Raw genomic sequence first — 18,400 nt, 5'->3', positions numbered from 1 at the left:
GCTGGGGTTATGAAGCAAGTTCTAAGGATGTTTGGAATTTGGAAAATTAGGTAAAATTTTATTTATAATATCGAATAAATAGTATTAAGGAAGCATTTACTTGACTTTAGAATCAGAATCTTAGAATAGATCTAAGAGGTCATCTAGTCTAACCTCTTATTCACAATAATAGTGCCCTCTGTAATGACCCATTAGGCCTTATTGCTGTTCTCATCCAAACATATAAAAGCCCTATTTCGAATCTTTAGCATTTTCTACTAAGTTGAATGTCATTCTAGATAATGCTCAAATGCTTTCCTTTTTCATCTCTTTCTTCTACAAACTAATGGCACTGAGCCACTTCACCAATATGATGGCACTGTCTTGACTAATTAAATAAAAGGGAGAAATTTGGGATGAAAAGACTATAATTTATAAGTGCAATTGGAAAAATCATAAGTATGATTAGATAGTAATAATTGTAATTAAGATTCACCTAGAAAACTATCTAATTTGATAATTATAGTTTTCATCACATGGTAAAGTTTAACTAATATTGTAATAGAAATACTCTGAGAATTAGATCTTTTTTAAAGGATGATATTTTTATTATCTGTGTTAGTGTCCTTCTGCCAGGTAGAGAAGAAAAAAAAATCACAGAAAGAGGAACATGTTAGCAGTGGGGAAACTTGCATTATAATTGCCTGTCATGATTGCAAATGTAATTTTGTTCTTAATAATTGAATCCCATTTATTAGTTTGAAATAGGTCTTACCAGAGACAGAAATATATCTTCCCCATTAAGTTGGCCCAGAACGTACTGTCTTTCAGTGAATGGTCAAGGAGTTATTAATTTGTTTTAAAAATTAATATATTGAATTGGAAACAGTTGTGTCATGAAAACTGTATGAAGTGAATTTAGAGCAAATTGTCCTTTTATTTCATAGGCAAATTTTAAAATATATTAAAGGAATATTCTGTAATATTATAGTATTGTAAAAGACAAACAGCAAGTTATTCACTTATCTTAATCACAGCAGCTAATCAGACTAAATATATTCTTTGTCATTTCTGTTTCTGATGTGTTCATTTTCCTTTTCTTTCCCTGCACAGCCCCAACTGTAAATCATTCCTTCATAAACTGTTTCATCAAAGTTCTTTCTTCTGCTAATAGCCTTCCTGAGACTTATAATACCATTGATGCCTGCCAGGCTGGATTGATCCCACTGTAATGTCCTAGCTTCTCTCAGAGCTATTATTGAAACCCTGAATTGTAATTGAACAACAGCTCTTTCTCCCAAAAGGCTTTTTACTTTCCCAAATTCCTGGCTTAATTAAACATTACCTGCACAGCTAAAAATAGTTGATTGAGTTTTTCTCTTAACACTATTCAAAATTCACAAAGATTTTAATTGTTATGTTTTTCAATATAGTGGTTTATCCATTTAAAATAAATTTCAAGTAGGACATTGTGGCACATTGCTGTTGATTTCTATCAGCTATTGGATTGTTTATTAATGGAGAATGACGAGAAGTTCTGCAGACATGGTTCAGATCGTAATCACTGTACCATGTGATATATCAGGGTCCTTTAAAGTAAATCTAAGGTTGAGATTGAAGGCATTTTGTTGAAAATTTTTTGTGTGGAAATATTAATGCCAGTATTACACATTTTGTGGGTTTTTTCTCCACTTTAAACGTTTTGCAGTTATATTATAGGTGCATACTATCTTTGTGTGGTGTCTCCTCTTAGGATTACTTGAAGTGTGTGTGTGTACACGTAAATATGTAGAGAGAAAAAGACAGGGAAGAGAGGTCGAGCACGAGAATGAACGTACTTTTATGAATAAGAAGATGGTGGTCCCTCTTTACAGTGGTCATACCTTAGATTATTGTAGTCGGTTCTGAGCACCACAACGTAAGATTGACATTGATGAAGCTAAAGAGTATCCCAAGAAGGCCAGAAGCATGGGTAAGGGCCTTGAATCTGTGTTATTTGAATTAGATGGAGGAACTGGGAATGTTGAACCTCAGGAAGAGAAGATTCCAGGGAATATGATAGTTATCTTCAAGTATTTGAAGGCCCATCATTTGGAGGTAGGTCATCTTTGACCTCTGAAAAAAATTCCAAACAATTAGAGGTATCCAAAATTGTAATAGGCTACCTTGAAGGGTGAGGAAATTTCTCCACTCTCTCCCCGACATGTCTTCTGACAGAGGCTACATGACTACATAACAGAGACATTTTACAGATAAATATATCTTTTACAGAGATATTTTAGTGGTGATTCCTTCAATTATGAACTGGACTTAGATGGCTGCCAAAGTCCATTTCAGATCTATAATTGTGTGATTCAGGTGGCCTTCACTTGGATTAAGTTTTCAGACTTTGAGCTTCTGCTTTAGGGGAAAATAAGATAACTTTGTCCGTTATCCTTAAACTAGTACTTTTGAGCACCTACTATTTTGACAATAATTAAATAAATCGCTTGAGGTATTAGAGTCCATGTTAATTGGATTGCTTGCCTTCAAGAAGTTTACATTCCTTTGGAGTAGATAAAATACACTTAACTGTGTGCAAAACAAGCTTTAGCAACTGTAGCAATATAATTAATAACACAGGAATGTAATCCAGAGACCACAATAAAAGAGTTATTTTAAATACTAGTCTGTTCCAAGAAATTATTTTTAACATTTTATAAGACTTTTGATATATTTGTTTTAAACTCATTTTGATGTCTTTCTAAACTATATTAAATAGTAATCTCTCGGGTTATGCCAGTCCTCCCTTCTATAACTTTCCCTCAGGTAGCCCCTGGCTTAGGGAGGGCTTCTCCTCTACATTAGTTTTCAGATGATCAACTACAAATAGTATTAAACTAGGAGCCAGGAAGTCAGGTTTCTGTTTCTGACTGTGCTACTGATAATGTGACCTGAGTAGGTCACTTCATGTTCTGGGCTTTCAGCTTCCTCACCTGTAAGATGATGAGATGAAATTGGATCTGTGAGACCCCTTTCAGCTCTCATATCCTAAGGTCAGTGAGGACAAGAGGAATTGGACTGTTTTGGGTACTACCAATCTATACGTTTAGGGAAGTGGAAGAATAAAATCTATAGATTTGAATGGTATGTTAGGTCCCATATGAAGCTTATTTTTTGTCTTCATGGAGCTACATGACCATATAGATAGAGTATATGTAATTTAAAGATTAATATGTTTTAATAGCATATTATGACTATCTTATTCTTGTTCTTCATATCAGATTTAGAGAAATAGCAGGATCCTTAGAAGCAGCACTTATAGATGGGCTGGAAGAAGCTCCAGGTAACTTGCTTATAATGTATAATTGACAAAATGTGGCTGAATATTAAATGTTAGTTAAGGTAAACAAGTCATCTAGACCTTAATATCCTTCTGATATTTAAAAAGCTAGATACTTAACACACACAAAAATTGACCTGGCAGTGTAGAAGCCAGAAGGGTCCATTTCATTGCTGCTTTCTAATATAGGAGTATTGAAATGATTATCATCTTTAAGTCTCACAGAATTTGTATTCTGAATTTACTGCATAAAAATGTGACCTCTCAAAGATTGTGTAAATGTCCATTTTTTATAGAAAAAGTTATTGGACCATCACAACTAAACATGAATGTTGATTGATCCACAGTATTGGTCTCTGTTTTCTAATACAGTAAGAGCCCTTGGCTGGTATTCTAAAAATGGGACTAACAAAGAAGGTTTAGGGTCAGGATAGACATTTTCTTCCCTCAGAAACTGACTGTACTGCAATAGCTCTGCTGGGTGTCCCATAGGCAACTTGTCCACATTAAACTCTGTGACCCTTTATTTCTATACATTATAATCATTTATCAGTGAGAATAGTTTGATTCTACCTGGGAACCACCATATTATTTATTCTCTGAACATTTCTGCAGTGTTTCTTTATGAGAAAACAAACAAGAAACCATGAGTTCCATATCTTTGTAACAATACCAGTTTCTCTTTAAGCACAGTAACAATTTCAGTGCTAAGAAGAAAAATTAGTTGCTAGCTATTGCCTGGGCCAGAAATAAAGTATTATTTAGCATAGGCTATACAACTAGAGGTGGAAGGAACCTCAGAGAACACCTCCTCAGGTAGCATTTAATTTCCATAGTATGAATATGGAGTATATTAAGGTAAGAGATATATAGAAGAAGAAATAATGGAAAAGAGGAAATAGAAGTCCTTAAACTTTATTTGATTGATTTGGTGCATACCTTCTTTCACCATTATCCTCCACCTTCCCCACTCCCAAAAATCCATTTTTCAATGAGCTAAGTGATTTTGGTGGCTGTCCAAATATTCAGTAAGTAACATTTAAAAGAAGGGGGACAAGAAGAACATTTGATCATCAACAGACTGACAGAGACTTTGATTTAATAAATTGCTGTCTGAATATGATATGTTTATTTCTATTGTGGTTGTTTCATTTACTTAGTAGAGAGTCATGATGAGAAAGACATCTTTAACAAAAGAGTGGTATGCATTATTAGTTTAGGGGACTGGCAGACTATATAGCTGTCCATATAACTTGGGAATAAACTTGAGTTTCTTCACAGCAGTCAAGTAGTTTAGAATATCACCTTTTTGGTTCTTAAATAGCATGGAATGAAAAGATTAGACTGTTACACAAGACTTACAAAAGCTTTATAGATCATAATTGACTTAAGGTGATTGGGATCCCTTAAATGTATGTTTTTTCCCCCCTAGCTGGGAGCTCATTTTGCCTTTTGGCCTCTCATATGGCATGGGTCAGTCTTATGAAGTGTTGGTCAGATCAGATGTTTTTACCATTGCTAGCACACCGTCTGTGGAAACTCACTTTACAGATTTTAGCACGGTACTCCATGTTTATTAACGAGGTAAGGGCTGGGTGTTTAAGTGTTGATCATCAATGCTAATAAAAGATCAAACATAAATGTAAGTTAAATACTGTGATGAGATTTAAGCCTGTCTTAAAATTGTTCTTCAGTAAGTTTAAGAGGGCAGATTTCTGTTATGAAAAGTTAAAATTTTTTAAAAACTGTGATGGACTACCACTTATTTGTTCAAGTCTGTATCAGGCCCTTAGTTTTCTATGTAAATATTGTTTTAAGATTCATTCACTGTCATATTTTCATTGCTTCATGTTTCTTGAAAACATCATCTACTGAAAGATTCTTTTTCATTGATAATTTCAAAATTATGTAGTTGGATGTATTATCTTCTAATACTTTTGTAGTATTATCCTTGAATTAGAATAAGATACTCATCTTATTAAAGCTATTTGAGATGAAAATAAATAAGAATAGTTGGTTTCCTTTCCTGTTTTTGTAAAATTTGCTAAACTTATTCTCATTTCAAAAAATCATGCCTTTATTATTATATGCTCTGTAATGGTGCATTAGGCTCTGTTAATGCTAGTATATTCTTACTCTTTGCTAGGTACTGTGGAAGATAGAAGTATGAGTGAAATACAGTTCTTGCCTTAATGGAGCCTGGACTGTGTACTATGTAAAGTCAGATCCTTAGCCCAGGCAGAACTTATATTCAAAAGAATGAAAAATGAAAGAAAAGAAAACATGGGACACTATGTATATCTATATTTCTTTATTTTCCTTTGCCCACCCCTCTGATAGTGGAGAAAAATACTGGGAAAAAGGGAAGAGATTAAATGAGTGAAGAACCTGGAGGCCAGCTGGACTAGAGGAGGATCCTGTAGAGTCTAGGATGGTCACCTTCTATGAAAACCCAGGAGCTTCTTACAGGGTGTCTCAAAAAGTCATAGTGTAATTTTAACCTTGATTTTTTCTGTGCTTCTAAATATGGAGGTCTATAGTGCCACAAAACTTAGTTTAATTTCTTTCCTCATTGACCCTAGAATGTTAGAGCTGAAAGGGGCCTAAATCCCATCCTCTTACAGGCCAGGAAGCTGAGGCTCAGGAATGTCAGGTGAATTGCTCAGGTCACATTGGTAATCAGTAGCAGAGCCAAAAATAAAACCCCAATCTTTTGGCACCTACCTTAATACTCCTACTCATTAGTTGCTCTTTCCCTCTGTCCAAAGCCACACAGAAGTGTTTGAGTCTTCCTACATGACATCAGAGACAGAGGAATGATGAGATAAATTCAAAAGGATGTTGTGCCTGATAAAGTACAATGATTCTCACTGCCTAGAGTTCTCCTTTGCTGCTCTTCCTCTTAGTACACCCCCTTGATCTGAAAAGGAGATGATACTTTCTCGTCTTCTTGCCATTATGCCGTTAACATTTATTTTTTATATAACTCTAGCTATGCAAAGAATACTCTGTTGTTCTTGTTTCTGTTTGTTTCAAAACATAATTTGAGGCTTATTTGTGGGTTGTTGTTTTTTTATTAGTTCTGAACCTTACTTGATTTCATAGGACTATGTTATGGTCCAAAAGGTAGATGCTTGAATGTTGAGATGGAGAGAGGACTGCTGTAGTTCATTATGTGATTTGAGACTGATCTAGGATTCAAGATGGTGAACAGGAAAATACAAAGATGTTTCTTCCTTGCCAATCTAAAATTGGTTACAAAAGTGAAAAAATAAGTTACAGGACCTGCCTGTCACCATGTGATGCTTGCCCCCGGTGAGCAATTACCTGGTGAGCCAATCAGTAGGTGTTTACTGAGTACCTTTATGTATCCTTATATAAGGTTAAGTATAATTTAACATGTTCAACAAGTCATTTTATGGCAGATAGAGTATTTGTCCGGAATGAAATTTTAATCGTTAATTTATTTTTCAGCTATTACTCAGACCTATCTCCAACGAAAATGCCAAGGATAATAAAAAATCATCCGTAACTAGTAACAAGGAGTCTTCCTCCGTTACCCAAGGAACCAGTGAGGACCAAGGAAATGGTGTTTCTGAAACACAAGCTGTAGCTTTCATTTCCAATACACAACTTATATATATGGTTGCAGATCTTGACAAACTTCAAGAACAAGTAGGCATGCATTCCAGTGTTGTTTATGAATGTCAATATTAATCACTTTGCATTATAATAAACACTGTTAACACACTGGGCATGATGGGGCTTATAATATAGAGGTAGAAGGGACTTGGAGAGATTATTTTTTTCCTAACTGCCTGGATGAAAGTCAAAACTATGCAGGACAGATGTAGTCTGGCTTTTTGAGCAACTTATGTTTTTTGAGTAATGCCAAAAATCATGCCTCTTTCTATGTATTTGTTTTTGACAACATATAAAGTGAAGTTTTTGAATAAATATTTACTAGATTCCCACTGCTTTTTCATGCTTACTTTATCCTAGCAGCCTGACACATCTTCTATGGGCATAATCTTTGGTGTGTGGTGAATTTTTATTTTTGTTACTTAAGGAAATATTTGCTGGTAACACTTAGTCTTCAGCTGAGCTTTATTAAATACTGTTCAGATCGTAACAGTTTTTTTTTTCTTTGTGGCATGCATAGAACTGTCACAGTTTTGCTTTCATTGTTTTCTTTTGCTTTCTTTGTTAAAAGAGTGTAGTGATATACATATAAAGCCCTCTGATAGACAGTTTTGTTCTCTGCCCTCTCCCACACCCAAAACAGAATATTTTATATGAATGAGTAAGATTGTCATATGATCAATAGTGTACTTTTTTGTAGGCTTTTTTATGTAAGAGGATCACAGAATGGAAAATATTGTTCCTGCTTTTCAAATTCCCATATGATAACCACTAATTAGACTTTTTACTACATTTACTATTAAATACATTTACAAGGAAAGCATTAAGAATGTTACTTTCTTGTGAACAAGATTATTAGACATGCCAGTTGTCAGTTTATAATGTTAATAATAGTGTAATTATTGTGGAACTAAAAATGCACATATTTTTTAAAAGCTGCAGAATATATCATTTGTTTGTTTCAGCTTCCAGAACTCTTGGAACTAATCAAGCCCAAACTTGAAGTAATTGGTTTCAAGAACTTTTCTTCTGTCTCAGGTAAAAATTAGTCCACTATCTCTTAACAATTCTTTATTCAATCAATAAGTTTCTATTAAATAAATTGAAATAAATTTCTGAAATCTTAATAGTATGTGAACATTTTTATTTTTCTCTTTGACTTTTGAAATAAGTCCTTAACTTCTCAAATGCAGTATTTTGTTTATTTTAATCTCATTTAATTATTTTAGCAAGAATTCTTGTTTTAACTCTCATTTAGAGATTTCACCTCATGTGATATTATAATAGAGTATATCATATTTAAAGTAAAACTTACATTTTATCTTTGAGAGAGGTTTAAGCTTGAATATTTATACCTCAACAGCAGCCCTTGAGGATTCTCGAATTTCTTTATCCTCCTGCATGCCTTCCCTGAGTAACAGGATCATCCAAGACTTGAGTGAATCCTGCTTCAGTTATCTGAAAAGTGCCCTGGAAGTTCCTAGACTTTACCGGAGAACCAATAAGGTTAGTCTCATTAAACAAAAACTATTTTTTTTCCAAAGATATAGCAGTTAAGTAATATAACACAGAATCCCATAGCTGTCCAGTCTGGTTGGAATAGAGGATGTGAGGGGTAAATAGTATGAAATAAGACTGAGAAAATAGGTTGTCACCAGATTATTAAGGCCCTTAAATGCCTGGACCCTGTGTGGTTTATTCAGTAGACACTTGGGACCACTGATAGTTTTTGAGTCTAGCTATGTGATCAGAGATGTGCATTAGGAAGATTATTCATGAGAGAATGTAATAGGTTGGTTAGAAAAGGATAGAGGCAAGATGATTACTTAGGGTATTGCTTGGCTTATTAAAATTATAAAATGTGATGAGAGCTGGAAGGCCCTTTAAAGATGAGCTTGTCCAGATCCATCTTTTCATAGATGCTCAAAAAGAATGACCTTGTCCAAGGTCACAGAGAGAATAGCAGAGCTAACACTAAGATCCAAGTCATCTGACTCCAAGACCCACTGTGATTGTTTGTAGTGAAAGCAAGAAAAGAAAAAGTATATCAGAGAGGTAAAAGCAATATAGTACATGACAACTAATGGGATAAAAGCAATGAGGGAAGGAGAAAAGTCAGAGATGATCCAGGGCTTCCATTCTGAGTGACAGGATAAATGGTGCTACAGTGGATAGAAAGAGAGAAGCTAAGGTGAGGAATAGATTTGGGAGTAAGATTATAAGTTCAGCTTTAGTCATGTAGAGTTTGAAGTGCTGGTAATTATGCCCGACAGCTGAAAAATATGAGACTAAAGCTCTGATGAGAGATTAGAGGTAGACATCTAGATGTAAGAGTTAACCACTTAGATAAGTATTGATAAGTAATGATGATAAGGGCATATAACTGAAGCGTTGATAAATGAAGTCATGAAAGAGGGTGAGGTTACCATGAGACATAAGAAACATTGACTTGAGGGCCACCCACATTTAAAAAGGAAGGAGCATGATGAGCCAGCAAAGGAGATCAAAATGGAATGGTTAGAGTTAAGTAGAAGAGTCCCAGAAACCACAGGAGAGGAGATCAAAAAGGTGACCAGTATCAGGTGCTACAGAGAGGTGAAGGAGGCTAAAGAGAGAAAAAACGAGTTTAGTAACAAGGTCATCAGTGACCTTGAAAAGAATATTTTCAGTAGAGTTGTGGGGATAGAAACCACATTGAGAAGTGGGATGAAGAAGTTATAAGGAAGTGAAGATAGCAAGTGTAGAACACTTAGGAGTTTGGCGGTGAAGGAGAGAAAAAGAGCTAGGACAATGGAATGAAGTCTTTCTCACTGATTTAAAATCACAGATTGTTGAATATTGTTGACTTTTTTCCCTGACGTGGCATATGCTCTGTTGTGGCCACGTTAGAGGCAATAGAAACCTGCAATTGAAGTAAAAAAAAGTGGGTCAGTCTATAAGTGTCTCTTAATAGTCGGTGACTGATTGGACAAGTTACTAAACTTCCTGATCCTTAGTTTCCCTATATTTAAAATGGGATGCTAATGCTTACATCACCTGTTTAACAAGATGGTTATGAGGAAAGTACTTGCTAAACTGTGTCATGAACTATTGCAGTTGTTTATGAGTTAAGAATCAGAAAAGATGAATAACCTTACCTCCTTTTCAAGGAATATTACCAGGTTTTAAAAGTTGAAAAACTGTACAAAATCCCTTTTCCCTTCACATTTGTTTGAAAAGGGCAATCCTAGTTTTCCATTCTGTGCAAACTGATTTAGAGAATTTATTGTCATTGCTAATACCTGTTTGACCTGTTGTTTTCTCCTCATCCTCCATTATTCTCTATTCTTCTTCTAGAGTGTCCAAGAAATATTTTTTTTTCTTCTCGATTCTTTTCCCATTTGGTATAGCTAACTTTGACTTCATTTGCTATTAAGAGATAGTCAGAAAATGTTAAGTATGCTTATTATTGTAAATCTCTTTGGAGTTGTTATAAAAATCAATTTCTTATTTACCAAGTCCATTATTTGGTCAGCCTTGTAAAGATACAAGGATTCTACAATTTCCTCCTATCTATTACAGTTATTACAGAATAAATATAGTAGAAAGGCTCTTGGCTCCCCTGGCTAGAGGTTTACAGCCAATGCCTATATTTCATCTTTTTTATTTCTTACACCTCAGATAAAAGAAACACTGAGCACTTTAGGAAAGACCTCAGTTTTAGCATTCAGAATGCTGCATTTTACCTCTTCTATTCTCATTTGTAGTAATCATTTAGAGATTGGGGAAGGGGGGAGCTATTTTTTGGAATGATTGTTTTCCATTTTTCATATCCTTTATAGCCCAATTGTTTCCTTGCCATTCTGCAGCTTATTATATAGCTATGTGTCTTACTTTAAAACACTCCATGCCTTTCTCCAAATGAAGGTCTACCTGCAGCATGAATTTGACATTAAGATTGTGGAACGAGTTGTGATTCTCTTCCATTTTTCTTCCTACCCTAATTTTCCCATCCCCACCCCTGTGCCAACAAAATTACAGGAGGCCCCGACCAAAGCTTCACCCTACGTGGACAGTGCTCTGAAGCCCTTCTACCAGCTTCAGAGTGAGCACAAGGATAAACTCAAGCAGTCAATAGTTCATCAATGGTTAGAAGGTGCTCTTTCAGAAAGTACTCACAAGTAAGTAATATGAAAGTAGAAATATATGAAATATTCTGTTTTCAAAAACGTCCCAAACTAGAGGCAAGATCAAAAATCAAGATCATTTAAAGGTAAAATAGCTGAAAAAGTCAGAGCATTTATTCTTTTGGTATTTCAGAATATGTAACCCAGACTCCATTCCTCCCCATCACCCCAAATCCTTCAAGCTCTCGTATTTTCGGATAACAGCCAAGTTCCTGGACCCCCTATAAAGAACAATTTTTCAGACATTTCCTTACCCACCCATCCCCCAAACCCTTTCTTTCCTTTTGGATTGTGCATAGATTTCATTCCCCTCCATTTTTCCACTGCTCACAACTCAGTTCTACCCAAGGCAGTCTCTTCTCAAGATGTATGTACCTCCTCTAAAGCCCCCTTGCTTCCCTTTTTCTATCTCTTCCCTTCACTTTTAGGCTTTCAAAGACCTTCACAATTTGACCCCTTCCTACCTTTCCAGTCTTCTTACTCTTCACCTCCTTTCACATGCTGTACAGTCATGTGATATTGGTCTTGTTGTTCCTTTCCCAGCATGTTTGTCTCCTGACTCCTTGCCTTTTCATTTACTGTCCCCCATGCTTAGAATGCTCTTTGTTTTCTTTTGACCTCTACCTCCTAGCGTCCTTCATGACTCAATTCAAATCTCACCCTCTAGGCAAGGCCTTTCCTATCTCCCCCATTGCTAGTACATTCTCTTTGAGATTGCTTTCCATTTGCACAGTATATATGTGCATGATGTCTCTTACATTGAAGTGTAAGTTCCTTGAAGGCAGATTGTGTTTATCACTTTTCTTTGTATCCCTAGTGCTTAGCACAGTACCTGGCACAGAGTAAGAACTGAATAAAAATACTTGTTGACTGAGTAGCTGACTTATCCTTCCTCTTCTCTTCCCTGCTCTTTTCTTCTTCTCCCTTTTTTTCCTTCTCTCACCTTTCTCTCTTTATGTCCCATGTTCCATTTTTCCTTTCTGTCTTTCTTCTTGTCCTCTTCTTTCTTTGCCTTTTCCATTCTACTAGAGTCAGAATATCCCGGTTTTGACATATAAGCACGAAAATAGTAATAGTGACACAGATGTTTCAGTTGATCAACAAGCATTTATTAAGTACCTCCTCTACGCCAAGGAGATATTTTAAAGTTAAACATAATAAAGAAACAGTACCTTTAGTTTCCACAGCTCTTGAAAGGACCCAGAAAGTTTTCTACACAGTTTACACCATCCCTCTATCTTCATCCTTCTGTTATTTTTAAAAGCATCGCAATTTGTAAACTAAAATAAAAAAATTTTCCTTGTTCAGGTTTACTGTTTCCTTATTAGTATTGAAGTTTTTTAGGGTTCACCTACTTTTCACTGCCAGTTCTCAGTCTTGGCTTGAGACCTCCATTTATGTACTATTCCAAGTTGCAAGTAACCTCCTTACAGATCACCTTTGGAAATAGCCTGTTTATAAGTTGGTGAGTGCCTGTATTTAGAGCTGAATGATTGGAAATGAATGTTTTATTCAAAACGTTATTACTTAGTAAAATGAATTTTAATCATTTGTGTCTGGGATTAATTTTTTTCCATTCCATCTGGATCTTAATTATCTGACTTGCTCAGACCCTAGTGGCCTCATGAGTGGTAGCTGCACTTGGAATCATGAGAGTTGCATCTGGGCCTACTTCAGCACCATTTCTAGTACTCAATAATCAGCAAACCCATAACCTCTCAGAGCCTTAGTTTTCTCAGCTGTGAAATGGAAATAATAATACCTAGACTACTTACCTCACAGGATCATTGTGAACAGAGTGGTTTGCAAATCTTTAAAGACTCCATATAAACATGAATCGTTGTTAATATTAATGTTGAGAGTCCAAGCAAATGTTGCAGTACATTCTTGTATTCTTTAACTTCAAAAGGGAGCCATAAGGTAGCTTTCTTCCTCTCCCAGCCTTAACACACATTAAACATCTACCAAGGATGCACATTTCATTGAAAGATTAACTATTCTCTCTACAGTGTTTTCCCCCAGACCTTGTTTTGCGAGTCACATTGTTGTGTTTCCCTCATGCACACTCCTTTTAGACTTCTTTCTCATCCTTCAGTACATTTCTCACTTTCTTTAGATATTATGAAACTGTATCTGATGTTCTGAGTTCTGTGAAGAAGATGGAAGAGAGTTTGAAAAGACTAAAGCAAGCCAGAAAAACTGCCACACCCAACCCTGTTGGCACTAATGGTGGCATGAGCGATGACAACAAGATCAGGCTCCAGCTGGCCTTAGATGTGGAGTCTTTAGGAGAACAGGTATTATGATAAACTGCTACTAATTTCTATGTTTTCTGAGGCCCTTAAAGGAGTTATTGTAGTTCATGTGGACCAAAACACAGCACTCTGAACCTGTGGCAGCAAATCAGTGCAGCCCCTAAGACCTGATGATTTGAGAATTATACCCTGAATACTGGGCTGAGGTGGATGAGTATGCTACATGAATGGAAGGAAGCAAGCATTCCACTTAACTGAGGATGTCTTTAAAGGCTGGACTTTTAAATGGCATAGCCAGGAAATGCGGGGAGAGTGAAAAGGGATAAAGATAATTATAGGCAGAGAAATGCAGTTATTGACAGCAGAGCCAAAGAGCTGTAGGAGACAGAGGCATGTAGGAGAAGGCTGAGTGGAGGGAATGTTTCAGTACAACAAGTATTAAGTACTTAATATGTCCCAGGCACTGTATTAAGACAAAAATTAACAGGACTTTTCATTCTGTGCAGAGAGCAACACATCCAGATTAAGTAAATACAGATTATGTACAATGGAATCACCAGGGAAAGAGGAAGGATTCAGACAGTTTCGGCAATCAGAAAAGGTGAAGGAGCTAGGCATATCAGGAGCCAGAGGTGAGGGTGACAGACTGTGAAGAGGACTCGAGGTGAGGGATAGATATCATGTATGAGAAATAGCAAGTGTACCACTTTGGTTAGAATTGCTGAGGAGGTCAGTCTGTAACCATATTACAAAAGACTTTAAGTGCCAGAAAAGTTTGTATTTTATGCTGAGGGACATCTAGGTAGCACAACAGACAGAGCACTGTGCATACAGTTAGAAAGACTCTAGTTCAAATCCAGCCTCAGACGCTTATTAGCTGTGTGACCCTGGGCAAGTCACTTAACCCTGTTTGCCTCAGTTCCCTCATCTGTAAAATGAAGACAATAACAGCACCTAATTTGCAAGGTTATTGTAAGGATCAAGTAAGATAGTATTTTAAAGCGTTCATCACAGTGTCGGACACATAGTAGGTGCCATATAAATGCTTATTCTCTATTACCCTTCCTAGACAAAGTAGGGAACTACTACGGATTTTTGATAAGGGCACTGATATTGTCAATTCTGTGCTTTAGGAATATCAAATTAGTATCTGTGTGGATATTGAAAAAATAGGTGGGAAGCAGGCAGATCATTTAAGAGACTCCTTTCATAGTCCAGGTGATTAGAGTCACTAGGGTGATGGTCTTGGGAGTATAGAGAAGGGGAGGTAGCATTAATAACATCTAGAAATAGATTAGGTAAGAGAGGTTAAGTAAAATAAAGAGTCAGAAACTATTCCAGGCTTGCTAACCTGAGAGTAACTAGAAGGATGGAACTTTCAACAGAGAGAGGTAAATGAAGAAGAGGGCTAAGTTTAAGGGAAAGATACTGAGTTCTGTATTTGACAAATTACTGTCCACAAAGTTAAAATATAAAGTTTTAGCACTTGAGATTAACCTCCCAAGTACCTGGAAAATTTCCAGAGCAACTCAGGGTTCCAGAGAGCTGAGGCTTTGCTATAAAGTACTATAACATTCTTAATCGTAGGTACTGACCACATCTCTAGCATAAGATAGAAAGAAAAGTGTTTGTATATGATTTACAGGGATGTGCATTTATCTGTTTGTGAGTCTTGTGGAATATGTCATACATATTGCTGCAAAGCTTTCACTCCAAACTAAAGGTGAATGATGTTTGGTGCTGCATCTGACTGAGGAAATAGGTGTTTCACATATAACATAAGGGTAGCCTTTATGCATAGGAACACTGTCTACAAAGAGACTTTTTAGTTTAAAAATACATCAAGGTGAATTCAAAAACATTTTCTCCTAAAACCTTGCATTTGCTATGCCATTTTTAATTCAATTCAGCACATCAACTTATTGAATGATGGTTACTATGCCCAGTTGTTTTTAGGTAAATTCTCAGGTTGCAAAGAAATTAAAAGTTTAGTACATCCTAAGGACTCTTTTTAAAATCCTTTACTTAGAATTTTTTATTTCCATGTTTCCCTTGGCATAAAAATGTTCCTTGTGCAAAAGATGCAGAAAGGGACTTATTCTCTGAAGAGATTGGCTTCATTGATGGTGAGCTGTACTTAAACACTGAGCGCCAGTTGGTGTGACTGCTTAGAATATGAAGTATTTTACTCATCAAGTAAACAAAATGTTTCCATATAGATGTTGCTCTGAAGGTAGTGAGAGTTGAAGAGAGTGTTGTTGTTATCCAAAGCTTGAGGGAGCTATTTTTTCAGGTTTATGAGAACACAGAGGTCTCTCTTTTCCTCTTTTAACATAAAGAATGAGAATATAATCCTTTTTTTTTAAACTTTTTCAGATGCAAAAGATGGGCCTTCAAACAAGCAGCATAAAAAGCTTTCCAGCTCTCATAGAGCTTGTTGTAGCTGCCAAGGACCAGGCAATGGCAGAACAGCCATGAGCACTTGGGATACCAGTGAAGGGGACAGCAGACTGTTGGACCTCTTAAACCTGAAAGGTGGCACTGCTCTCTTACGAATCCCTCTGAAGCAACGAAGTGCTTCCGAACGCTTCTCCAGCAACAAGTCAGTGCGTCTCCTGTCTGTGTGGTAGGGGCTTATTTCACAAGCAAAAGAATCACACAAGTTTTTCTTCCATTGTATGGAAGACCAGGGGGGTTTTGTGTGTTTGAAACTTTCTACTCTAGGTTACAAAGCAAATTATTTTTGTTGTAAATCTTAGTGTGGAAGAACTGATTTCTAAAATATGATTAAAGCAAATATATCTACATATCTATATGTATGTATATAAAAAGTTGTCTTCCTGATACTACAATTTGAAGAAAAAGGATGTTGCAGTGAAGATTCCACAGTTGATGCTATGGAGAGTTCCTTTCTCCACTTTCCATGAAATTAAATGGCTGTAAATTTTTGTGAGTTTACAAGAACACACATTAAAATGGTGGTTCTCTGCTGTGACACTTATTATTTGTGAACTGTGCTTCTGATAGGGCTGCATATTATTCTGACATTGCTAGGGAGTCAGTACCAGGGAATGGGAACTTATCTTTATTTCCTAAAGAACTCCAAAACCAGTTCTCTGTTCACCATACATCACTACCACTCTTGTTTTCCTTAATACTTGAGTATTAAGTTTGAGTATCAAGAATGTGAAAAATCAAAATAGCCAATATGTATTTTGCCAGAAGGTAGAATTCTAGGCAGCAAAATGGGGCCATCTTAATTTTGGGAGAACAGTAAGGGAGGAGTCAATGACTATGGTATAGGGGGATGGTGAAGGCGCAGCACATTGGAGCTGAGCAGCTGACCCTTTCAGAGTTATGAACTTTCATTTTAATAACCATCTAATCCTAAAAGAGGAGAAAGGTAAAAGTATGGGAGGTAGGAGAGGATGTGCCACAGCAACTATATACCTACCATTCTTGATGGACCTACTCTCATACTTTCAAATCTTTGTCATACTTAACCCCCTTCCCAGATCTACAGGGATAACTGTGATATAATAACACTCATTTTTAGTGCAGGATTGCTTATCCCTTCCATAGATAATTTCAATAGTACAAAGGTATAGAGAAAGGTGATATGCAAGGAATAGTACATGAACCAATGTAACTGGATCATGAAGGAGAGTAGAATGAATGTGTCAATCTATTCTACTTTTCCATTAGTACAGATAATTGAATTGATGGTAGATGTGAAACTGGATTAAAAACACTGTGTAAATAGGACCTGTGTCTTATTTAAGCTTTATGTTTTCCACAGCATTTAGCCCAGTGATTGACACATAGTAGTAACTTTAGTAATTGTCTTTTGAATGATGAATGGATTAATAAGCATTTATTCAGACTTGCTATACGCCATGCACTAGTGACACAAAAACATAAATGGAGACAATCAGTCCCTTTCCTCAAGAAGATTACATTCTAATGGGGGAAAAATACGTGTAAGGGAATGATGGCAAAGGAGAAAGGTATTTTGGTCTGCAAAATTATAGGAATTGTGAATGGAACCATAGAAAAATAGATTGACCCACTTTTTCCAGTATTTGTAATGTTGTTGATTTCAATATAATTCCAGGACTTCAAGTTATTAGAGGGGAGGTGTAGAGTGTACATCTGAGACAGCAAAGTAGCTGGTAAGAAGATAGTGGCCAGGTCATGGGAACCATGAGTAGAGCAACCAGCCTGCTATAGAACAACACACAGGAAGCTCTTACCAGTCAGGACCTCAGGCCTCAGAATAGTCCTGAAATCAAATCGGAAAAGATGAAATCTTCCAGGGCGTGGACTCTAAGGGAGCAGGACCACTATCAGGATAGAGGAAAGTAAAGTAACTGAATTCTTCAGTCTTTTTAACGGGCAGTTAAATAAGCTCTGCAAAGTCAGGAATTGTGGTCTACACTTACGTATCTTACACATTGTTAGAAGGAGATCGTTTTGGCCATGAGTTCATAAACTTTTTTGTGTTTAGCATGGAATCCTTTGACAGTGACGTAAAGTAAAGCTTATGGACTTCCTCTAGAAGACTTTGAGTCACCGGCCACCCTCCAGAGTGCTAGTTCCTTATTTACCCACTTTTCACAGGCAAATACTTTCTTTTTACCTTCTTCATTGATACTGACTTACTGTTGAATTTAATAACTAAAATAGATTAATTCTGTACAAATCTCTGTTTACATCAGTTTCCTCAAATGTAAAATGGGGATAATGAGGATGCACCTACTTTACAGGGCTGTGATGAAGATCAAATGGTATATTTATAAAAAATGCTTAGCACAGTGCCTAGCACATAATAGGTACTATATAAATGCTTATTCCTTTCACTAAGATTCTCTGACACTGGCCTCCTTAACTTTTCTTCCAACAATTTATTTTCATCTCCTAACTCTCTGTTTTCACTGTCTTTCCTCCTTGCCTGGAATTTTTTCATTCTTTGTCCCCTTCTCCAAACTTCCTTGCCTTCAGGTCTCGGCTAAAATACCACCTTCTATAAGAAACCT

At 36.3% G+C, this 18,400-nt stretch overlaps 1 protein-coding gene across 1 annotated transcript in view; it reads left to right on the top strand.

Moving 5' to 3' along the window:
- COG2 (component of oligomeric golgi complex 2) overlaps positions 1-16,365 on the top strand; it is a 60,458-nt gene extending 44,093 nt beyond the window's left edge. The window contains exons 11-18 of the mRNA XM_072647462.1: positions 3,243-3,304; positions 4,734-4,885; positions 6,776-6,976; positions 7,909-7,981; positions 8,307-8,449; positions 10,964-11,103; positions 13,226-13,406; positions 15,741-16,365. Of these exons, the coding sequence (XP_072503563.1) occupies positions 3,243-3,304; positions 4,734-4,885; positions 6,776-6,976; positions 7,909-7,981; positions 8,307-8,449; positions 10,964-11,103; positions 13,226-13,406; positions 15,741-15,842 (1,054 nt within the window). The 3' untranslated portion in view covers positions 15,843-16,365. The remainder of the gene's footprint in view (positions 1-3,242; positions 3,305-4,733; positions 4,886-6,775; positions 6,977-7,908; positions 7,982-8,306; positions 8,450-10,963; positions 11,104-13,225; positions 13,407-15,740) is intronic.
- Positions 16,366-18,400: the final 2,035 nt, after the last annotated feature.

This window comes from Notamacropus eugenii, chromosome 2, assembly GCF_028372415.1.
Source record: "Notamacropus eugenii isolate mMacEug1 chromosome 2, mMacEug1.pri_v2, whole genome shotgun sequence".
NCBI lineage: Eukaryota > Metazoa > Chordata > Mammalia > Diprotodontia > Macropodidae > Notamacropus > Notamacropus eugenii.
The sequence above is the reverse complement of the archived record's forward strand: the minus strand, read 5'-3'. Positions and strand labels throughout refer to the sequence as shown.